Source organism: Corapipo altera, unplaced genomic scaffold, assembly GCF_003945725.1.
Source record: "Corapipo altera isolate COAL_440 unplaced genomic scaffold, ASM394572v1 61553, whole genome shotgun sequence".
Lineage (NCBI taxonomy): Eukaryota > Metazoa > Chordata > Aves > Passeriformes > Pipridae > Corapipo > Corapipo altera.
Genome location: NW_020884918.1, coordinates 4,508,664 through 4,533,475, shown reverse-complemented (window position 1 = coordinate 4,533,475; position 24,812 = coordinate 4,508,664). Strand labels below are relative to the sequence as shown.

At 43.0% G+C, this 24,812-nt stretch overlaps 1 protein-coding gene across 4 annotated transcripts in view; it reads right to left on the bottom strand.

Moving 5' to 3' along the window:
* The window catches only part of SETBP1 (SET binding protein 1), a 268,127-nt gene that overhangs the window by 64,656 nt on the left and 178,659 nt on the right, over positions 1-24,812 (bottom strand). For all 4 annotated transcript variants that reach the window (XM_027656041.1, XM_027656042.1, XM_027656040.1 and 1 more), the window contains one exon: positions 16,001-19,469. In XM_027656041.1, the coding sequence (XP_027511842.1) occupies positions 16,001-19,469 (3,469 nt within the window). The remainder of the gene's footprint in view (positions 1-16,000; positions 19,470-24,812) is intronic.

The window sequence follows — 24,812 nt, the reverse complement described above, 5'->3', positions numbered from 1 at the left end:
AATTAAAAGTCCAAATAAATATATTGTCCTTGTGCAATATAATAGCCCTGCCAAAAAGAAAAAAAAATCCCAAGAGATGCAACATTGTGATTTTGCAGCCTGAAAAATATCACTTATTGCTGAAAAAAGGCACTCCTAAGTTGCACATTGTTAGATGGTTCTTATGGGTTTCTTGGCAGTCAGTCTGGAAAATCTATTCTTTAGTATAAATATCTATATTATATATATAGATATATAAGTATATATATATTATTTATATATATATAAAAATTCTAGTTAGAAAAACCTAAATTTCGAAGGCACAAAATGGCATTTAGAGCAATTCCAAAGACCTGTTATAATGCTAGCCACAGTCTTCCAATCCCTAAAATGTGTGTGGGATTTAAGAACACTACTACACAATTGTCACTCTTCCTCAGAGGTAGCTGAGCATTAACAAATAAATTAATTTTGTTTGTAAATTTCATCTCCTTTGGTAACACCCAGAGCTGAAGGTATTCAGGTAATATAAATGTTCTTTCTCCAGGTTTAGCTTAATATAAAGCAGGATGCATTCTTATTGAAATTTTAGCCCTGCCCATGGTTTTTTCTCTGCTGAGCCTCATATTTTATGAATAATTGCTATTACTCTGGAGTTGGTTTCCATGAGGGCTCTCATCCTTCATGTTTTTTGCTTCTAATAGAATGGTCACATTTCAATTTTCACTTCTGGTGGAAGGATTCATCAAAAGTACTATGAAGACAAAAAATACCCTATGATTTTCCAAAGTGTAGATGGTAAAAGTATTCACTATTATGCTGGGAGAGAAGCAGAAGGGATATAAAAAGTGATTCACAAGGACAATACCCAACCTCTTAATCAGGGGAAGGAGGAAAAGATGTCTTCCACAGACACATTTCCCTTTTTTTCCTTCTACATGCCTTCTCTTCCACATTCTTTGGATGGGATACCCAATGAGGTAGATGCAGTAAAGCAATTATTGGGTTCTTCTGGAAGATGGTAATTAAATAAAACAGAGAAGTGTAGTACATCAAGTTGACATATGCTTACAGAAATATATGTGGCTGATCAGTCTTCGTGGCAACTGGATTTTTCTTTTGTGTGAATTTAACAAACTGCATCTTCTGCTTCCATTTATTTTTTTCTCCTTTTTTTTCTCCCTATTCAATTTTGTATTGTTTTCTAGGACCTTTTAAAGCAATATTATGCCCCAATGACAAATTTTCCTATAGGAGTGTGATCGTCATCGAGAGAACAATGTCATTTGGATGAAATAAGACTCCCAAAGGAACACCTTAAGAGCTGGAAAATCTATGATATTCCCACTGAAAGGTAATCCACCTTGTGATTTTTTCTTTTGAAGTAAAATATTAGGGATGCTTTATATATTTGAAGCATCTCTCATTATGGGAAAGAGAAGATCACTGCTTTCTTAGGCTATCAATATACACTTGTGAGGCAGCAATAATTCTTCCAGTGAATTTCATCTTCCCATTGAAATGTCTTCACTTTTTTTGAACAAAGCAAGAATTACAGAATGATACTACGCTGACAAGACCTAAAAATAAAGTCTCTTGGCAATTGTGTTAAAATAAGTACTGCTACTAGCTTGATGTAAATAGGAGGGAAATCATATCCTAAAAATTACTTCTATTGCCTCTGGGCGTAGTCACTCAGGTGAAGAAATGGCACCTGCTCTTCTTTAAGTCATTTATCATTTCTTGGGGGGAAAAAGTCTCTGAAGAACACATTCCTATCTGTAGAGAATAAGTCAGTACTGGTCTATTTTTGTCTTTGGTATCTCTGCATAACTTTGTGGTTGATGGTGCAATAATAATTATTATGAATAAGAATTATGACACTCACACACAATGATGCATTTAAGTCTGTTGCAATTAGCTGTTTCTCTCTCTGACACTGACCTTCTGGCATTAGATCTCCCTGTATCTCAGTTTATCCATCCGTGAAATGAGGGTAAAGATATCGACCTCTCTTGTAAAACTAGTCTGATATTTACTGCTGAAAAGCACCAGGTACAAATTAGGCAAAATATTTAACACTTAACAGCATATGTAAGAAGAGCACAAACTCCACTCTTATCACTGAGAGACACTCTCTTGTGACATCCACTCCTGTCTGAATTGATGCAAAGTGGCCAGTTTACCTGAGATTCCATTGGCTGCCAGGGAATTTTAAAATTTTGCTTGGTGTTCAAGGCATCTCTTTTCCTCTGAACTAGAAACTGCCCCTGGGGACAAATGTAAATTCTACTTTGATAAGGGAATAAGACAGAAGGATAATAATCATAGAATGGCTTTGGTAGGACGTCACCTTAAAGCTCATCTTGTTCCAACACCCTGCCATCAGCAGGGACACCTTCCACTATCCCAGGTTGCTCCAAGCCCCATCCAACCTGTCCTTGAACACTTCCAATGATGGGGCATCCACGGGTTCTTTGGGATAATAACAGAAAGAATGATGCTTTTCCAACAAAGGTTTAGAAAAATTAGTATCCTTCTGTGGGAATGGTCAATACAAAAGGGTCATTTATTGGGTCCGATTTAGTGGATGGACCACTAACAGGACCAGTGCATGAGGGCCAGGTGGCAATGCCAGGATTCCTCATGCACACTGTCAGAAACAACAAAATCTGCTAGTTCCATGTCATGCAAATGCAAAGAGGTGTCCTTGGTGCAGGAGACTGGCTGATAGGATCACTCCAGCTGTCTGGATGGCCATCCATCCACCTCCTCCTGAGGCCATCTCTTCCTGATAACTAGCAGAATGGCAGCATCCCTTGGGTGTTTGGTGACATCAACTGGAGTAACACAGCCTAGTAGCAGATGCTCCCCCTCCTGCCTTTACCCTGTAGCCTTTACCTGTGTTTCACACTGCAGTGGAGGCAAAGTGCTTACTGAGTAAGTTTATATTCTTTTTTCATTAAGAATTTACATATAGAAGAAATTAAACATGACTACGAACCTAATGAGGTATTTTGTAATTTGGTGAAATGGCGTGACCTACCAGGGAACTTAGTCCAAGGAATTTTGTGTGCCAGTCTGATTCTAGGCACAAGAAGGACTTCAGGAATACCAACTTCTCCTGGGTGTCTGGCCCACCAGCGAAACTGCAGGGCTATAAATAACATCCAGCATACTGGAGAAATGGAAGAACAAAAGCTACATGGGGTTCTACAGTGCTGAAGATGAGAACCCGTGCTAGCCAACACTGTGACTGGGAAGTAATTGCAAATCCTAGTAGGACCCTCACATTTCCATCTACCTTCTGGCACATCTTGCTTAGACACCGAGTGCAAGCTGACTGAGGACTCCAGCACTGATGGTTTAATACTGAGATTTAAAAAAAGGGGAGACGTGGCCCAATACTCTTGGAGTGAGAAGTAGTGCCTCTTCCCTGTAACATTTTAACTAGTGTTAAACATATCAATATATCAAAAATAATCAATACCATCCACATTTTAAGTAAGCTTTTTCATGATTCACCATGAATCAGAGGATGCAGCTGCCCTGTGCCCTGCTCAGGTATGGTGTGAAAGTGAGGTGGAAAGTGCTGTCAACTCATAATAACACACCTAGTTTATAGACCTCATTTCATTCCCTCCATTTCAAAGCCTTACCAGTATTAATTAATTAAAATCTTGCAACAGCTCTATGAGTTGGGTAAGGTCTATTATATCACTGTATTAGCCACTGAACGCGGAGACCCTGAAGGCCGGATTGAGACTGTCTGCTTTAGGCACTCAATTTATTTATTGCAACATCTGAAATAAAATAGGTGCTTGGCTCCAGCAGAATGATTCAAATCATTTAGGGCAGGTGCCCACGCAAACCATCCAGGCAATGCAGGGACGGATGCCTCTGAAGTAGCACCCAAGTGATGTTCACACGTTTCTCCACCAGCTGAATGGTGGGCTGCAGGTCCTTCATGGAATGATTTAGTGTGGTTACATGCAGCCACTCAGGCATAAGCACTGGGAAATATTATTCTCACAAGTGTGCCTGGGTAATTGCTTAATTCAAGGCTCAACAGTGCACAAACCTGCTTACGTGGGAATCAAAACATAAATTCCCCTCTGAAGGGCAAGCACCTGGGTTGTGGGATAAGTGGGAGGAAGAAGCACAAGGTGTCAATGGTTTGAGCACTTATCCTGAAAATAGAAAAGTAAAGATCTAGGCTGTCTAGCCCAAGGAGGTCTGGCCCCAGCACTTCCCATTGCCTGGACTATTCCAGGTGGCAAGTGAGGCTGGATTGGAGGCACTGAGGTCAACTACTCAATAATCAGCAGTGCAAGATGCAGAAGCTAGAGATATTAGCCCAGTAGATGGGGAGGTCTTTTGTTTGTAAGGTGCTATTTTAGATCTCTGTCAGATATATGGCATGAATCAAGTCGGCCAGGGAACAGGCGTTCCCCTCGTGCCCCAGGCTTAGCTGCCACTTAGGAATGCCTGGGTGTTTCCACACTGCCAAACTGACCTGTCCCTCTCCTGTATCCTGGTATCCAGGTCTTCCACACTCTCCAGTCATTAACTGGCCATCGAAAGCTGGGCACGGCTAAGATGACCCGTGTGCTCCAGGCTGTGCTCCAGGTTCCGCTCCAGGCACAACATGGACATGCACAACTTTGGTTCTTTACCTGGTGCAATGTTGCAATGTTAGCCTGAAGTCCCAAACCCCAATATCCCTCCTGTCGCTCCCCAGAGCAACAGATGGCTGCAGAAAAGCCCCTATTTTGGCATCTGTATTAGTTAAAAAAAAAAAAAAAAAAAAAGCTCAGAATTAGGATTTTACACCAGGTCTACAGGGAGATGTTGGCCAGTGGAGATCAGGATCAAGTGCTGTGCAGTGTGGATTGCTCTGCCCACTCCATATGCTCTCAGCTTTTGGTTGTGTGAACACAAACCAGTCTGCAGCAAGCAGTTCAGAGGCACAGGCTCTCCTGCTTTGGCCCACAAAAAGAGTATGAACATGCCCCAGATTTCTCCTGCTGAGGTGTTCTGTGCTAGCTTACTGTCACCTGAAACTGGTGGGTTTGGTCAAACTGTGACTTAATGAAGCTCTTTTCAACACCTTGGGAGATATTAGCAGCTTCTCACCCACTTGTGAGTCATGATGGACTGCCACAGGCTGTCAATCACTGCACACAAATGAAACCATATGCTTATGTGTTTAAGTTACTCTTAGGTCTAAAGCACACTGTCCAGATTTATATATAATACTCAGTTTCTCCTGGATGTAGGTTCCGCTTCAGTTGAAACAGGCTGAGACATTCCCTGGGACTTAGACACATCCCATTCATTCTCACAGGGACTTAAGTTGACCTGTGGATGGTCTAAATCACATCCACTGACTTCTTCAAGCTATGCAGCATCTCAGAAACAGAGCTGAGAAAAAGACTCAGGAGTTCTGAACTTGGGTTTGAGCCTGATTTATTACCATTTTTACCTGCTAGGGGTTCCTTTGATCTCAGCAAGACTCCCTCTCGACTAGCAGAAGAGAAGGAGAATTTGAGTTAATGCATGCTGTACCCACTCTTTAACATAAGAGTGGCTCCTATTAGTGCTTTGGCAGTTTGTCTTTTTGTGCAAGAACTTGCACAGCTGACTTGGCTAAACTTTTAATGGGTACGCTTCTCATGTGGGAGGAAATGTTAAGCACTGCTTATTGTTACTTAGAATTACACACCCAAATGCCATAACTCCATCCAGAGTTCCCAGGCATCTAGCTACATTACTATATCACAAATAACATCTTCCTCACCGCCTAAAGTAATGTCATGATGCAGTGTAGGAGCCAAGGAATGCTGGGTTTGCAAAACGCAGGCATTGCTTCAGATTGCAGCGAATTCATTTAAGAGGAGATCAGGCAACAACCATTAATTTCAGTGCAATATATTTCACTGCTCTTCTTATTTACTGAGATGTTGTCTCACTAGATCAAATCAATGAAATTACAACAGTGTACTGACAACAGCCGATATCTGCCCAGCATCTCGGAGAGGCAGCCCTTCATCAACTGCCTCCAGCTTTTGCCTGACACATCCCTGCTGTTCAGCATGCTCTGCTGGAAATAGGAAAGTTAAGGTTTTTCCAGTGTGCTTGGCTGAGTCAGAAGCTTCTCTGGGCAGCCATGCACAGGCACACATATTGACAGTAAACTCGGCCCCACCGTGCCAGAGGAGGTGTGCTATTTGCCTTGGGTGCACTTCTGGAGGCCACGTGTGGGGCGTGCACAGCTCCACCCTCAGCTGAGGTGGGAAACTTGTTCAAAGTGGTTTTGAGGTTTTGTTAAGAAGCAAAACAGGAAATCTTCATGAATCTGGAGTTTAACTATTTTTCAACTTGTTGGTTTTCCAGACTTTTTTTTTTTAAATAAAATTAAACAAATATCTGAATGATAAACTTTCTGCAACTAACCTCATCCCAGTTCTGGGGGTAAGCCCAAGTTTCTACTGGTGCAGAATAAACTTCAGGCAGCAAAGAGACCCTGGAGGAATCCAGGGATTTTTTTGTTTCCTTTTCCAAGCAAACCAAGCAACTCAAAGGCTGTGTAAACTTACTTAAATGCTTTTTATGCCAACTAATCATAGCTGGCACAAAAAACAATACTGACTATTGCTCCCTTCCCTGCCTACACTGGAGGCAGGGAAGGCCAAACACAGAGCTGAAATGGCAACTCTGTGCTGTCTGTTGCCTCAGGAGCCTGGGAATGGGAAAGTTATCACTACTGGCCTCAATGAGGGACCTAATGACAAAAAAAAACCCCTCCATCAGCAGAACCACAAGCTACTGAGCTTTGTTGTAGGTTGCTGATTCACATTCCATGACACTGCTGAGCAAACTCTACCTAGATATCTGCACAGCTCCGTTTTCTGTTCTATATAAGGCTCAGTTTGGGTCAGATTCTCTGAGGAGATATGCTGTTGTCATTCACAAGCAACTGTGCTAAGATAAGTGAGTTACTGATAGGCGTGACACAAATTGGCTGAGCTGTATTTTGCAACCCAGATCAACCAGACAAGCTCCTCACAGTTTGCTCCCAGTTTGTTTAAGCTGCCTGCGTGTGCTGCATAAGGCACCAGCAACGCTTTTGCTGCTGCTCCAGCATCACTCTGACGTCAGCACTTTGATTTGATTTTCTGTCACTGTTCTTGCAGATTAAATTTCAACTAGTGACCCACAGCTTGATAGCTCATTAGCAAATCCCTTTGAGCCATCTAGTCTTGCCCTTGCTTGACAGTTAACTCTGCACTGCACATACACCCGAAGCCTCCTGAAATCAGCTCTGCGCCATGTGAAAGCTTGATCAGGCTCAGTGCAGCTGCAAAAGCCTAGAGGAACCATGCCCAGGTGCATGTTTTCAAGGACAAATCACTGATGATTCCTATTATGAGTCCTAGGGTCTTTTCAAGTCATTGAGGTTGTGTAAAAACTCCTCCACAGACAGTCAAAGTTTTCCTTTCCCACCCCTCCCCTCAGCCCTTGTTCTAGAGGGGAATTATTCAGACTTCCTTCTTGGTAAGACCTTAAAACAGGACGTTCTTACTCCTTTTGTTGTTCAACATCATTATTGCAGTCATTCAGACTGAGCTCTTTAAGTTTTCTCTTGCTGTGACACATGAATATAAAAGTCCTGGAAGGCTGTGAAAACAGAGGAGCAGCCTCAGATCATGCTCTGGAGGTCATAGACCCCAACTCCCACTTTTACAGTTGAGTAGGACAGGACACAGGTTGCTTGGAGTGCATTATGGTCCCTCTCACTGACAGATATCTTGAGCTCAGCTCTTCCAGCTTTGAGTCTCATGGATCAGCAGGCTTACAGCGAGGATGTAGCCTCTGCTTTGTTTTACTTCCTCCATGCATCTGACAATCCTCTTGCCTTGCACATAAATTATCAGTGCCTTTGAGTAAGAAACTGTACTGTGTATAGCCCAGAGCTACAGCACACACTTTTCCCTCTAACTGTTCTTAAACTGCCACTTACACAAGTATCCAAGCTGCACACCATCGAAATCTTAATGGAATGATTTTCTCTAACATGAGAAAATCTTAAAAATGCTGAATGAAGGCTGTTGATTTCAGCACTGGCAGGTTGAACACAGCCACAAGGACTCTGCTGTGCCCTCACTGAAGCCACGGACAGAACTTCCCAGCCCCAAACTCTTCTTTTGCCTCAATAGATACTTCACTCCGGAAGCCAACCTCACCAATTTCAATGGGGAGATGCTTGATCTGTGCCAGGCTGAGATGAGAATACAGCCACGATTCTTTATTGCCTTTTAAAGCCAAGAGCCCAGCAGAGGCCAATTGTGTCTGATGTGAAGCTGCTGCACACCCAACGTGGAATCTGTACAACTTCATGAACCAGTAGTGGTCTGAACAAAAACTTCAAACAAGGCGTTCTGGCATTGGCCAGAGAGAGCGAAGATAAATAGCTGGGAGACGCCAAGCTGGAAAGGAAGAACTGCCTGACTGTTGGACAGAGAGCAAAGTAAGAGGCAGAAATTAGGCAGAGTGTAGGGAGGCTTGTAACACTCCCTAAAAAGCAAAAGGGTCACAGCATTTAATTTGATTAATTCATCGCCAGTTCAAAAGACTTTGTACTGAGCCTCAGGCAGCGCAATAAACATACAATCATTAAGAGAGGAAATAAAAGTTTGGTCGGGTGATAAATAGTCCGGCTTCCTCTCCCACTCCAGCTTCCCTCATTTCTTCTCTCTTTGGTCAGTGCAAACACTGGAAGCAGCACAGTAAATCAAGAGGTAGCATTAAAAAAACAACAACAAAACTCACTGTATTTCAATTGCCTGAGTCAAAACACTTCCAAGGAAAGCATTGACTCACTTTCCCCATGGTTTTGGTTATCCCTATTTCTTTAGCATATGCCTTGGAAAACCAGAAAGACGTTTATCCTAAGAGGGCCAGATAATGCTTTTGGAACTCATTTCAGTAGATTTGGTTTGCAGTACTAAACATTCAGGGGCCCAAACAACTGTTTTGATTAATGCAACTGTATTTACAAATAATGGTGTTATGTAAAGCTCCGACTGTAACTTTTATGGGCCAGATGGCACAAACACTTTACCCTGTAACTGCACAGCGCTTGTCCCTCACCACAGGACGCAGGTGGAAGGAACAATCCCCTACTAACACTGGGGCTGGAAAAGGTTTTTCAGCTGCTGGAAGCTATACAGGAGCCTGGGGTGGCCCAGAAACCACAGCAGAGGCAGAGTTGGGGAAAGAGGGGGTGACTAATACTCCATACATCCTCAGTCAGTGAAGTTTGTATCTGGCTCTTCTCCCATATGCTTCAAGCACTACCATGGCTCCTACCCTGCATTCACTGGGCACCAGGGAGTGTCAGAGCTCACTGTGGCAGGAAACTGCTTTTATCTCCTTTACCCAGTCACACACTGAGGTTTACTGCAATTTAGACATTTTTCTGCAGTAACATGAGAAAACTGTGATATGGGATATGGGTCTCCAGATCCTAGACCCTGTATCAGTCTGTCTCTGAAACACAGGTCCTGTTGAGTCAAATGCCACTACTGAAGAAAGCCAGGTGATTTATATGTGGGTTTCACTTGATATCTATTCAGCTTCATTCATCACCTGATGTTTACTTCTCCTCCCTTGTTTGAGTATGTAGAGCTGCATCCATGCAAGACCCAGCCAGTATGGACACTCATTTTATGTCTCTAAGCTAGTCAGATGAGAAAATGTTCATCACACATAATGTTCAGAGAATCACTATTATTAAGGCTGGTGAAGACCTTTAAGATCAAGTCCAATCATTCCCCCAGCACTGACAAGGCCCACAACTAAGTCATGTCTCCAAGCACCACATCTATAAATTTTTTGAACACTTCCAGGGACAATGAGTCCACCACTTCCCCAAGCAGCCTGTATTAATGCTTGACAACATTTTCAATGAAGAAATTTTCCTTAATATCCAATCTATACTTGCCCTGGAGCAAACTTGAAGCCATTTCCTCTTCTCTTATCTCTTGTTCCCTGGGAGCAGAGCCCAACCTCACCTGGCTCCACCCTCCTGTCAGGGAATTGTAGAGACCCAGAAGGTCTCCCTGAGCCTCCTTTTCTCCAGGATGAGGCCCCCCAGCTTCTTCAGCTGCTTCTGCTGCTCCAGACCCTCCACTACTTCCATTCCTTTCCCTGGACACACTCCAGCATCTCAGTGTCCTTCTTGTCATGAGGGACTCACAACAGTGGGTTCAGCAGTGTGGGACTACTGTTTCCCTTTCTATTGAAATAATGTGTTTACTGCAGAATAATGAACTAACTTTGTGATTCCAGACCTATGTAAAAAAATAAATTATTTGTGAAAAGTTATTAATTATATTAATTAATAATTATATTAGTTATACAAAATACCAGCAAAGTTTCATTAATAAGGCAATTGGGCAACCCTATTTACCTACATCTTCCATATGCATCCAGAAGAACAAATATGCTCACCCATTATTGAAATACTGATCCTTTCTCAATGTAAAACTCTGACTGACCAAGGTCTCATGATAATAGTCCAGAACTGCATGTGCTGTTTCTTAAAAGAAACACCAAAAAACCCTCACACTTGATCCAGAAAAAAACCCATGGTGGCTTTGCCAATATTTCACCATATTTGTTTTTTCTTATAGAGAGTCCTCTTTTAAGTCACACTAAGGCTTCAACTTCTGAGAGAGGATGAACCAGAGATTTATTCAGTGTTATGTAGCAACAGCCCATTCCAGCAGGAAACTGAGCCACGGAGGGGAGTTGTGTCGGGGAAGAAATCTCTCCTGTATAAATGGCACTCCTCAGCAGAGCTGGGCTATTTATACGTGTTTGTACCGACATCGGATGAATGCTCTTCATTCATTTGATTGTCAGTTCTCCTTCCCTTCAGTGCTCCTCCAAATCTCCCTTTTGGATGGTTTCATCACCCTATGCAGGGCTTTTGAACAGGAATAAGGACAATTTTAAGATAAAGATGTTGTAAAATGCCTTTCAAAGAATACAACATACATTTACTTGTACCTTTAATATGTATGACTCTCTTCTCCCTCAAAAGTCACAGGGCACACACTACTCATTGAGTGATGTCCACCCTCCATCTAAAGCTGATACTGATCCCTTCAAGAGTAAAACCAGCACCATACAAACCAGCTGAGCAGGAAAGGTTAAATCAGAAAAAAATCAGCTTGTAGCACTGATGGACGGTGGGGGGGGGGGGGGGGGGGGGGGGGGGGGGGGGGGGGAGCTTGTAGGTAAGTTAAACATTAATTTGTAAAGCATGTTTGTCATGCAAACTACCCAGCATGATGGTAACCATAACTGATGGTTACTGCCTTCCTAATAGCTGCATATGATTAACTTAATTTTCCTGTGAATTTACTGTGGATGGTGTCTGTGCTGTATCTGATGAAACCAATGGACTTATTAGCTGATCTCTGAGCCATGATGCCCAATATGCAAGCAAGGCAGTCTTTGCTTATATAATCATCGTTTAAAAAAAAACAAGAGGCATAAATACTGTGAGAACAAAGTAGCACAGACCTTGATTAGTCTCACTAGAAAGAAAAGCAGAAATGCAGTCCTGCATATAGTGACTCTCAACCTCTGCTTCACCTCCAGCTACATCCTGGTCCGCAGTGATTGTAACTAGGACATAATCTGACAGGTTGCACATGCAAATTGCCCTCTTATCTATGCACCTTAAAATGTTAAATGTGCTCTTCCTCATTATTTCACCCAAGGAAATAGGGAAGAGGTAACAAATCCTGCTTTTTTTTTTTTTTCCAAGGCATGAGCTATGGCATTGAGACTGCTCATCAGCAATGAAAGTCTCTTCTCTAGCACCACATATGAAGGTGAAACAAGCAGACAAATGACAGGGAGATGTGGAGTTTGCCATAAGGACCTCTTTAATAAAAACACAGCTCTAATCTCAGTCTCCCCAGCCCAGCTGTGGCACTAATCTGTGACCTCTCCCTGGGTCCCTCACCTGGAGCTTTAGTAACTCCTAGAATGCAGATGAAAGGCTCAGCCATCCATCTGTGCATAGTGCCTCAGGTCACAGAGTGCTAGCGGGACTCTAAAAACATTTTGTAAATGCATGAGATGTACCTCTGGCTGTGGGGAGTGGAAGGAGGGAGTCAACTGAGCCAATGCTTGGTGCACACAACTTGAAAGTTCAGTTTAGGAGGTGCCCAAGTGACATCACGACTGTGGCAAGGCAGAATCTGAAACACTTTCTGCTGTATCCTTGCCTGTAGGCCAGGCTAATGCCACTGGAATAGTCTTCAGCTAAACAGAAAAGCTGTTTAATCAGTTTTGATTAATTTGTCTTTCTAAATGCAGGAGAGGTGGATGAGCAAGAACAAGAAATTTGGCAAAACCAGCAATTTCAGAAAAAGACAGCAGGAAGCAACAGGTTGTGGGGAATGGGTGGAAAGGAAGGTGAGAAGAGTTATTAACTAGTACTTATAGAAAGGACTCCAGTTTCTCCAGAACAATAGTGGAGAAACAGGCAGTGCACCGCCTACGCATTGACATGGTGTGTTTAACCCCAAGAGGTTCCAAGAGATGTAAACTGAGTCAAAGCTCACAAGGTCTCCCCTAATGAATGCCCACTGATAGTCCTAGCAGGTGCAGGACAGGGAGTGGACTTTTGGTCTGACCAACCAAGATGACTGGTGGCACTCTTCAATGTGACACTTCACTCTTGGCACAGATTTCTACATCGAATCACAGAATCATGGAATTGTTTGGTTGGAAGGGACCTTTAAGGGTCATCTAATTCCAACCCTCCTGGATTGAGCAAGGACACCTTCCACCAGACCAGGTTACTCAAACCCCAATCCAGCCTGGCCTTGAAAACTTCCAGGGATGGGCCATCCATAATTTCTCTCTGGGCAACCTGTGCCAGGCACATTTCTTGTGCCAGGACAGCAATCTACTTCTCCAAAAAGTAAGAGGGACAACTTTTCCCTCACATCCCATATCTTTCTAGATAGCAAAATTGTACATAGGCTTTAAGGTTGTACTACAGTACTGTTTTCTGCCATATACAAGATCACTACATAACACCAGGGAACACCAAACTTCTCAGAGATGGCTAAGTGCTGTTACAACACAGACAAAAATACAAAAATAACAGCAATACAGCGTTTGTACCTGCATCTGCACACTACACTGAAACAAACCACAATGCCCAAACACCAAAGAACACTAAATGGTTCTCTCATCCCTCCTATCACAGATATATCTACTGACTGCGAGTAGGTTTTGCTCCATATTTCATCTCCAGCAACAAGCAATGAAGTTGCAAATGGCATTACTGAGCATACCAAGATGTCCATGCAGTAAAGATAACCCTGAAATTGTGATATAAATCTATCTTCAGCTTTCATCTGAATATTCAGGATGTCTACTTTTATCTCTGTTATATATTATTTTTATGCAGTGGAAGATGACAAACACAGAAAGGAAAGAGCAATCAGGAAGTCGGCTCCTGGGACAGACATATATGTTCTCACAGGGCTTTTTTTTTTCCTTTACCTTTTATTTTTCTGATCAGTCAATCACTTTTTAACCACCTCAGGGAAATGCAAGGTGAATTAGGAGAAAGAAGGTCAAGGTTATCACGGAAAAGTGTAATCCCCTCTCTGTGGGAACTGGTTAATAGTTATGGCTGGACTCAAGTGCGGACCTCTGTTGGGAATCCCAGTGAAGGTCAAAGGCAGAGAGGAAATAAAGCTGCACTGAGATCTTAGGCAGTTAGAAGCAGACAGATGTTCATAGGCTTTAATGAGCAGCCTTGGCTCCAGGCCTTTCTTGGCAGAGCTGTTTAGTTTTAGTATTTTTCCTTGTAGTACAAGGTAAGGCTCTGGTTATCTGGCTCTGCTTAGCTAACTGCTGATGATTTTTCCATCTAAGTAATGGCACGACAATGAAGAAAAAAATTAATAATCTGAGACCTGATGGATTGGGTTATGGGGAATGATGTGCAGCTGTAATAATGAAAGGGAAAAAATAAAGAAAAACAATAATTTTAGTTTAAATGAGGACCAGTTTAAAAAGTTTAAACAGCAAATCTAATGGAGCTCCTACTGCAAGATTTACCCATCCTTTTTACACTTCTATCATCATGAGGAACAAACTGAAGGAAAATAACATGAAATGGACTTTTTCTTTACTAATTCTATTTTCAAGTTAGCCTGCTGGGGGTCATGCCTCTACTTTGGTAACTCATTTGAGTTCAGTAGTGTTGAGAATTTTGACAGAGAATTTTCTATGCCTAAGTAAAATACATTAAATTGGAAAGTACAAGTTTAGCAAGCATCTTCTGCTCAAAAAGCAAAAAGGCTGTAGATCCAACTGTTATCAAACTGTGAAAACTGTGAACTTCCATCAAAAAAAATTAAGAACTAGACACTGTTTAACTATGTTAAACATCTTGAAAATTTTTAATCCCCTCTGCTAGGACACAATGCAACTGTGCATTGTCCTTAATGAAACAGCCACTGCAGCACTTGGTGGAGAATATTTTTGTTCTTTGTCAGGCACACAGAAACTCTGATGCTCAGAGACTGATTTCAGTCTCTTTTCCAATATTTTTGGATGTGTCATTTTTAGGTGTTTCAACTGATCTAATATAATACAATATTATGAATGAAAATGTTTTCATGGTGTGATCTCTCATTTCAGATTGCTTTTCACTATTACAGTCCAGATCCTACTCTCAGTGAAAGAAATGGATATATCTAGGTGGCTTAAGCACAAGCAGTCGCTGGAACTTGATCAGTTACAAGTCAATAAAAAACTTTAGAGCCTTACATTGGCAGGTTATACAAATTCTCTGCTCCCTGTGTTCTCAGTTGATTCTCTTTTCATTTTGAAGGCTATGAAGTACTTTTCTTTGAAGCTATTTTTTAGCACTTCAGAATCTCATCCACCACTGATTGGTTCAGTAAAGCTTGCCCTTTTCCAGAACCAAGTGTGAAATCTGCTTTGTGATAAATATCTGATGGTGCAGGAGCACTGGGCTGGCTCCCAAGCTAAATTCATTTATACTGTAGCAAAACACCTGCCTCTGTGTCATCACAAAAGCAGCTCCCCATTGTAAAGTACAATTCAGTCTCTCAGACAAGATTCAGATTCCCTTTTTTCCCCCTCTGCAGGAGAGAAACAGATGTCCTTGCAGCCGAAAGGAGCTTCCTCCCTCTTCATCTACCCAGCTTATATTTCCAAGTCACGAGACCTAAAACTCTTCAGAGTCAGCTGGTGAGGGTTTATTGTTTCCATGACACCAGTCCCTTCCCACAGCCACTCAATGCTCACATAATTACTTTACATGACACCTGCTGACTGGATGTGACAGATTTACACTAGGATTGTACCCAGATCTCCATGTATTCAGCCCAGCCATCAGCATGATGGGTTCCTCTGGATCAGTAGTACACTACACCTGTCATGGGAGAGCTTCACAACTTCCCACGTGTCTGGTCTGTCCTACCAACAAATGGGTTTTGATCATTTTATAGGCCAGAGCTGAGACTGTTTGCTCTTCTCCCAAAGGCTGGACAGCAACTACCACATGGTGTCTAACATGGTAGACATTAGACACCAGTCAGAGAAATGCCTACCTTGCCAACAGGTGCCTACCTTGCCAATTGTTGTTGCAGAATGCAATGGTGAGACTTTTGGAGGAAGCACAACAACCTATGAGAGACAGCTGAAGGCAGGACAAATATCTATCAAACTGCTGTGCAACATCTCAAAGAGTTTTAAACTTTTGGGCTTAAGATGTGGCCAACTTCCCTGTTGACGTCCCCAAGGTTTGGATGAAGAATAGCAGCAGTTACAAAAACCCAGAGAAGTTACTGACTCATAAATATATTTGCTGTAAATGACGAGTTCCTCTTCATTCAGCATAGAAATTCACATGCAGTAAGGTAAAATAGAATAAAGCAAACCTTACCTGAAGAGGCTGAAGAATCATAAGTACTTCTGTCCTTCTTATTTGTCCTGAAGGGCTGAATGTCCTTTTCCCTGTAAGTTCCAAACCCTTCAAAGCTTCTTCTTTTATTCCCACTTGCATCATTGTCCCGCTTCTCACTTGAGGAATTCATTTCACCAAACATGTCCAGGGACTCTGACCTTCCATTACTCTCAGTATTACCAGAGTATCTCTTTGTGCAAGAGTCAATGGGATCACTGCTTGAGTCGTTTTTATCTTTACTCTGTGACCACTGCTGGGTATCAGAAAGTGATAATGTAGACAGTGTATCCACTTCAAAGTTACTCTTTGAGCCTTTGTGCCCGGTTTCACAATGCTGGTGCTTCTGCTTCTCCTTATGCTTGCTTTTCTCATTGAGCAAGGAGAGGTCTTTGTCTGAGCCACTCAGCCTTTCATTCATGGTATGGCTGGAGAAGCCAGTGGACTTGCTGGCGAAGAGACCACTCAGATCTTCATGTGTCCCCAATATCCGCTCATCCTTATGCTTGTGCTTATGTTTGTGTTTCCTTTTGTGAAGTCGGCCACTTGAAAGGCTCGTCCCTCCAACCTTTGGAGGAGCTAAAGGGGACTGCATGTCTCCAAGGCCCATTCCCACAGGGGTTTGTAGGTGCACTCCGTGTTTTGCTTTGTGTTTGGCAGTGGTGGACATCTTCATATGAGAGCTTGCATGGAACTGGGGTGGGGGCACGGTAGGTCTCATAAATGGGGAAGCCGCTCCGAGCGTGTGAGACAGGTACAAAGGAGCTGGGTACTGACCGTAGTAACCAAGATTCATCATAGGCATTGATGTGTAAGGCATTCCATAGGGTGCATAGTAACTCCCACTGGGAATAGGGTAACCGAACCCTTGTAAAAAAGGCACCTTTGTCATGGTGTCATTGGTTTTGGCAGGTCTACCACGCTTCTTCTTAGACTTCATGTCAGAGGTCCTGCGAAGATAGAGCAATGGGTCATACTGGATATATGGCACAGGGTAGTAGTGATCAAAATTAATCCTAAAGATGCTGGGATATGGATTTTCATGATAAAATGTATAGCTTCTATGGGAAATCCTGAACACTTGGAACTTATTGATGAGTTCCTCAAGGTCTGCCAGAAACTGGAGGTCATCTCTGTTCTGCAGGCTTTTCCGTTTCCTCTTGTGCTTTGGCTTTTTAATACTCTCATGAGAGAGAAAGTTATCCACAATGAGATGCTTCTGCCGGTGACCATGCCTGTTCTTTGTGCTGGTGTCAGATGGGATAGCCTCTGGATTGTCCAGGGTGCAGAAATCAAAGGAGTATCTCCGGCGGGATTCTGAGCTTTTCTCGGCCTGGTCAGAGGTGCTGTTGTTGTCTGTACCTATCCCACTGTCGCTCGGGATGGTTTCCTCGCTGTGAGACTCGCTCACTGGCGACAGTGTGACTTCTTTCAGAGAACCTATTTCACAGAGGTGGGAAGGTGAATTAGCCATTAGCCTGGGTGGAGACAGCTTCCAAGTTCCACTGTGCATTCCTTTCTGTGTTTTTGTAGGAAGAGCACTGATAGGTTGAAGATTTGGCATAGTTTTTAACTCCGAAAAATTTGTTTCAGTGCTTGCAGGGCTAAGGTTGCCGTTAGTCCCCACTACCTGTGTCGAAAGCGGATGAATAGCTGCTGGTGACGATGCCACAAGTGACTGCAGGTTGGAAGGCACTGCTGGGTTTTCTGGCTGGCTGGAAACAGGCCTTGAGTGCTTGATGGCTGTCTTAGGTTCTTCTGGCTGAGTCTGCAGCTCTGCCCTTGGCTTTCTGCCTCGTTTTTTACCAATGTAGATAGTCCCCCTCTTGCTAACATTGATCTGCTTCCCTAGTCTGGCATCAATGGTGGTTGGCCCAGCACTAGATGGTGGCTGGACTTTTGCTTTCAGAGCTATGCTGCTGGAGCAGGAGGACAAGATCTGATTGAGAATATTCTTCCTCTTAAGGGTTTTCATTTTATTAATGGTCTTGATGGTCTTCTTATCCAAGACCCCAAGCTTCCCGACCTTTTTGTGAAACTTGAGTTCACTCATGGACTTGTCCTCTCCTGGGACCATCTGGGCCAACTTGGCCAGATTCCTTCTCCTCTTCCTTTTCTTTGTTCCTGGAAATTCACGATTGATTGGACTCACTGGGCTGGTGGAGGTTCCCTCGTGAATGGTTTCAACAGTGAGCAAAGGCTGTTTCTTTGGTCGTCCTCTTTTTTTCTTGACAGGCGTGATCACAGTAAGACTGTCTGTATTGGTGTACAGAGGGCTGGATGGTGTGATGGGATAGGCTGAGGGAGGCTCCACCATCAGCTTCTCCGATGTTGTCATGGAGGTCTCCCGAAGGATAGATTTAGGTTTGCTGCAAGTCCATCGCCGCTTAGCTGCGTGTTTGGGGTGCTGGACTTCAGATAATTTGCCAGCTGTGGAAAGGTCGGTGGGCAGGAGAGTGGATGTCACTGCTAGAGGTTTTCTGACTCTGGCGGCACTGTTGGGGGAAGCTTTGTCAGCGAACACACTGCTGTCAATAGATACTAATGGGGACTCGTTTTCTATCACTTTCCCTGGTTTTGAGGCTCGAAGATCTTTTTTACTCGCCTCTGATTGAGAGCTAGTCCTGTTTGCTATTTCACTGCTCATAGTAAGTACAGAAGGCAGACTTTTCTCCTGGATAGTTTTCTCTATAGAAGATTTTATGGATTGCCTTTTTTTCCTTTTGTGGCCAGATGCATCTGCCATTGGAGACTTTATTGGGATAGTAATTCGTACATGACTGGTGTCACTTTCACAACTGCTAGCAGAAATGGGATTCTGCTTTGAGGGTGATGTATCCAACATGCTGTCCATCGAGTAAGACTCCTTTTTCCCTTCCATGCTCTCATGGGATTTGCTGTCAAATGCTTTCTGGGCACTCTTCACCCACTCCATGTCCGTGGTTTGGATGGTCTGACTTATCAAATCCTTTTTGTTGGACTTCTTCTTTGTGCTTCCAGCGGGCTGGTCAGGGGCCTCCAGCTGCACACCTCCCTCTGGATCCCCAAGAGGCAAAAGCCCACTGCAGTCGGAGGCACTGCTCGGCTGGGCGGCCACACTGATGCCGCTGGGTGATGGGACTGCACTGCAAATACCAAGCTCTTTACTACTGACTGACAGCTGCCCCCATGTGCTGCTGCTGCTGCAGGACTTCTTGGCCTGGGATTTGCTGAAGGGAACTCCTGGCTCCAGAGCAGAGATCTTGGTGGCACTAACTGCTTCCCTGCTGGGTTCTGTGTTGATGAAGCAACTTTGAGAAGCGGATCCGGTATCGGGGCTCGCTGACCAGTCAAGATGGTGCTGGTTGCTACTTTTTTGCTGGTGCTTTGATTTTAAGGTGTCACTGGTGAAGTCTTGTTGAAGGCCCGGATCATAGTGCAGAGCAGAATGTTTCTGTGGCCTGTCATAAACCTGGAAGGTAGCAGAAAGGAAATAGAAAAAAAATTTTAGTTTATCAGTCTATTCATAACCCCTGGTTGCAGCTCTTTATTTGTGCAGTGAATGACAACTCTTCTTAACCAATGTCCTTGTAAGAGTTAGGAACTTTTATAAAGTGTTCTTATACTTGAGCCAAAGTTGCATTTAGATTCATACACAGTAAACAAGTTTTTTTTGGTTTCTCCACTCTAAAAGCAATGGAAATATTTCTATAAATACAAAATTGCCTAGGAAACATTTCTATTGATTTTTAATTTGAAACATAAGTAAAATATTCCCTTTCTGTGGATGAATGGTGCAACTCAACCTCCCGGCGAGAATTCTCTTTTCCTTAAAAATAACCCTTCACAGAACTTGAGGCTTAATAACGGCAATTAAGCTCATTATTGTAAACAAGAAAACTGAAAAAAACTATCTTAGAAGTTGTAACAAACAAGAGGAAAACCCATGGATCCACTTCCCTATGAAGCCTGATTCCTCAAAGATTTATTTGAATTTCCACATAGAAGTGATCCCCACAAACTCCGTGCTTAACATCATACACATAGCGTCAAGTGTGTGAGGCCCACTTGGCAGGTTCACGATTTGCATTACTTCTTTTCCATTTTAATAATCTCCTATTTGTAATGTTGGTGAGAGATATTTTCAATATGATTCCTAATCTGACAGGAGCTCTTCAACCCGCAGAGGTTACAGCAAGGGCAGAATTAAGCTGAAGGCTCTTACAGAGCAAAAGAAAGTCCACTTTTTTTTCTTGGTGGGCCTCCTTCACCTAAAGAAATTCTGTTTACTACAGCTGTAACTTTTTGATAAGTCTTTTAAAAGCAAAAAAAAAAAAAAAAAAATATAATTTATTTTTTTTATTTGCTTTTTTTTTCATTTTTCATTTAAGGGCTTTTTTTTTGCAAAACTTTGGGTCAAACTGTACAAGTGACTTTGTACACCTAGTGCTGTATAGAACTGGGTGTACCAAGTACTGACACTGTTCCTAATGTCAGATAAATGATGGGAGACTTAAAATAAATGTGTAGCCAAGGAAAGAACGATAAAAAACAACTGCTAAGTGTCTCATGTTCCTGCAAACACCCTCTTACAAGTAAGGTTCTATCATTCTATCAGTAGCCTTACATTAGAGCCCTCTTTGGGGTGCAAAATGCAGCAAAAATTTTTGAACAAGGGACCAGAGCATAAGAGGGCTTTGAGCTGGGAAATGAGGTGTCCCTACTTCTGAGCAACTTCAGAGAGATTTGAAAAGGCCTAAACACCCCCAAGCTCACAGTGCATTATGTAGTGACCACTAAACATACATGTTATTGACAAAATGATGTTGAGCTATCTCATGTGCATATAACATGGACATGTGGCTTTCCTGGAATAGGCAATAACGACGAAGCTGTTCTGGTCCATTGTCTGAGAAGCAATTAGGGACTCTTAAATCCTGCAGATAGTTCAGCTGTCATGCACATGGACCAGCCATGCTCAGAGATTTCCAGGAATTGTGGAGTGAGAAAACGAAAGCATGCAGCTGCGGTGGAGCTGCAGATGTCGCGGGCAAGCGACACCCAGTTTCCTCAGCCTGAGAGAAGAGCCGAAAGCATAAACAGCCCTTGGGGAGTGAATCAGTTCCTCCTCCTTCTCCTCCTCCTCCTCCTTGCAGTGGCCCTCCCACACATGAGCCATGCAGCACGCAGTGGCCACGACCAAGTCTGATGCCCTCCCCTGGAAAAGGGAGCCCACCCAAACCCACAACTTGAGATGAGGCCAGGGAGGAGTCGAAAGGAAAACAGCAGCCCCAGCACTGCAGTTTGGTAGCTTGTTTTTATTTTGATTATTTTAAACTGATCCCAAAGCTCCTGAGATCTGCCATTTGGGGCTTCTCCTGCCCCCTAGCCACTAGGCTAGATGTCCTGTCAGCTGGGCACAAGGAGGGTGTAGGACGTGGCCACCCCCTGGTAAGGTCCCAGGGAGCTGAAAGTGGTTGCTCTCCATTCCAGCCTCATATATAAAGTCATCTTCCTGAGGTACCCTGATTGGTAACGTCTAAAAGCCCTGGAAATTCCGGGTTGAGGGCTCTCATGGGCCCCAGGACCCACACTAAGGCAGGGCCAGGCTGTTTCTGAACAGATCCCAGCCTAAAGGCTGCAGTCAAAGCATCTCCTTACACCCACATTATTTCCCAGATGCTGAGCCATGAAACTAAATGACCTGAAAAATTTCATTTGGAAGAGGAAAAAAAAAAACCAACCAACAAAAAGATAAGAAAGAGGGTTACAGCAGTGAGAAAAAACATGACATGCTGGCAACACCCTGGTCCTTCCATATCTACCATGCACACAGGGATCCATAGTTTAAAAAGAGCAATAACACCTGATCTGTATTTTAAGGCAGTTAATAAGGGCTCAGAACAGAGAGGCCAGCTATAGATCAGCAATGAATGCTGATATATGGCTTGGCTCCTCCAGCCTCATTTCCTTGGCCTGCACGTTATATAGTGATGATGCAAGTCCCAACACATCCCTAATGATAGCCCTGTCATTACTCAAGCAGCACGGGACACCACCACATCGATCTTAAAATTCATGAGAGAGATATGCCTATGTCATCAAAGGTGCCAACTCTGGAGGCATTTAATCACATGGATAAGCACTCTGATTTCAACAGGCCTTCAAAAAAATGACCAGTCTGCAGGATCAGGGGACTCCATTTCCTCAGCAGGATGTCAGAACTATATATCTGCCCAGGCACATAACAGTCTGCTGGGCTTCCTCATGAAACTTCTTCCAGCACCACATTTACTGTTGGCTCTACCTTGCCAGAGACATCCATATCGCACAAAAATAATTCTTCTGCAGCTCAGCAGCCACAGATTATGTTTGGCTGCAGCAGGTTGGATTTCACTAGCTGCAATGGATTTACCTAAAGCACTACTAAACCAGTTGAAAGTAATATAGCCCTATGTATTTTATTCCCTGTATACCCATCTAGCTTGCTGTCTGATCCCGTTGGTCCTAATGTTTAGGCTTCAATTTTCCCTGCTGGGCAAGCACCATCCCAAGAAGCCAACAAGGCTCAGCTCAGCTAAGCCAAGACTCTGCTGAGCTGAGAGAGGATGTCACAGCTGTCAGGAGGGTGAGGGCAGAAACCTGTATCTTGGTGCCTTTCACACAAATTCATTACTGAATTTGTCAGTAAGTGTGAAATATACTCCAGCTCTATAGGTCTTGGCAAGGGGCTGTTGACTTGAATAGAGTTCCTGTGGCAGCCAGCCAAGACCAGCATCAGAAATAGTGGGGTTTTTTTCATGAAAACAGAAAGATTTATCTTTATTTACTCTTTGGTTTATGAGGCCCTAAAAGTTCTTCAAACTTCAGCGCTTGCCTCTGCTTGTAGCCTGCCCTTTCTTTAAATGGGATTTTCTTCTGAAGCCAGCTATTCTGCACTAGGAATGTGCTTCTCCTTCTTTTGTGGAAGTAGAAGTGTAAATTAAGCCATGTAATTTTACTACATTTCTCTATACTTGGTCAACACTTCTCTTGATATGCAGTTTACTGGAAGTGTTTAGTAGGTTAATAATTCTGTCTTTCCTTTAAATAAAATAAAATACACACAAAGAAGTGAGTAGCTTTCCTAACTGCAAAGAAGCTTGAGCAACGTGATCCAGCACATGCTAAACCTTAGATTAGACAAAACAAAATTTGAATCCTCTTATTAGTAGTATATGAGTTGAATGACAAACTCCTCTGCCTCAGCCCTCAGCTTTGGCAATGATGGGTAGACCTATAAGCAGGATACATCCCATACCCTGGTGACTAGTGAGCACTGGTCAGAGAGAAGAGGTTTTACACTGTGTGCTTATACCTGCCTTGCCAGATCTCTGAAACCCTGCACCTGAAGGGGTGATTACTCCCCATAACAGTTTTATTCTGGCACCCAGCCCTTGCAGCTGGGGAGATGAGATTGTATCAGTCCCATGAGGAGCAGCACCCCACTCTGCAAATAGTTACCAGCAGCAGAATCCATTCCTCAGAGACTCTTCATTTAACTACTGGATGTCTCAGTCTGCCTCCCCATTCCCTTGACTGAGCTTCCATCTAAATCCACATGCTGCTTCCAGTCCCAAAGCAAAAAAAGTGGGAGAAGATGACAATAACCTAATCAACAGCCCAATAAAATAATAATAATAATGATTATAATAATAATATCAAAATAAGACAGAATAAAACTATTAATAATTATAAAATACACAGTTAGAGAAACCCATCACCTGGAAAAAAAAATCTGAGTGCTTAAAGGAGTGGTCCCTCCCTGCTCCAAACGCACCTTTTTGAGAAGGTAACACACATAAAACTTGTCAAGAATCTGGCTTGCAAATCAAAGTTAATACTACAACGCCCCCTCTTTAAATCATTGCAGATCCATCTGTGTAATGGCTCCTCAAGTGTAATTCCCTATTAAGAGGCTTTATCTGGAGAGATAAGCAGCTGGTTCCCATGTCACTAATTGCTGTCTGCTGTGATTTTAAAACATCTGCACCATTGTGCTCTTCATTTTCATATTCTAATCACCCTGAAACTTGAAAAAGGTACATCATTGATTGTTTCTGTGGGTTAATTAGTACACAGTCTCCTTGTAGAGACAATTTAAAGGCAGTCAGAACCTCAATCAGCAAGTTTGTTTTAAAAATTAATAACATCGAGAGCGTCTGTGGGGATTGGCATCCACAGTGACACATCAGAGTGAGCTCTGGGGACATACCATCCTTTGTTATCTTCTTCATAGGCTGGAAATGAGATTGAAAAATTAAAAAAAAAAAAAAAGAAAAAGAGGAAAGGCTTTCCTAAATGCACAATGTCACTTAAGATCAGGGTCTTGGAAAGTGCTTGCTCTTATCCCAGGGCCATCCTTGTCTCTCCAGCAAGAACAAATCTCATCAGAACACCGTATAATACCTCTGTGTGGTCTAGGAACTTGTAAGCCATTTTTGGTAACAATATTGCCCCCTGGGATCTGGCATCTTATTGGAAATCTAAGGGATAGAGCTGTGATGCGTGTGGGCATTTGCTCTGCTGGCCGCCTGAGCTGGCAAGATGCTGGATCTCCAGGTGTTGTCTCCAAGCCATCCAGAGGAGGATATTAGCTCAGGCACAGCACTCTGCTATGGCAGTGGTATTCCATGCAAAGCAGACCTTCCCTGAATCCAGCCAGCTCAGAGGAAAGGCTGGTCTGAATTCACACGAGCTTCAATTTAGGCTTATACTTGAAAGTAATCCAGACAATGCTGGTAACAAAACTTATGTGCCTAGCAAGAGGTCAGCC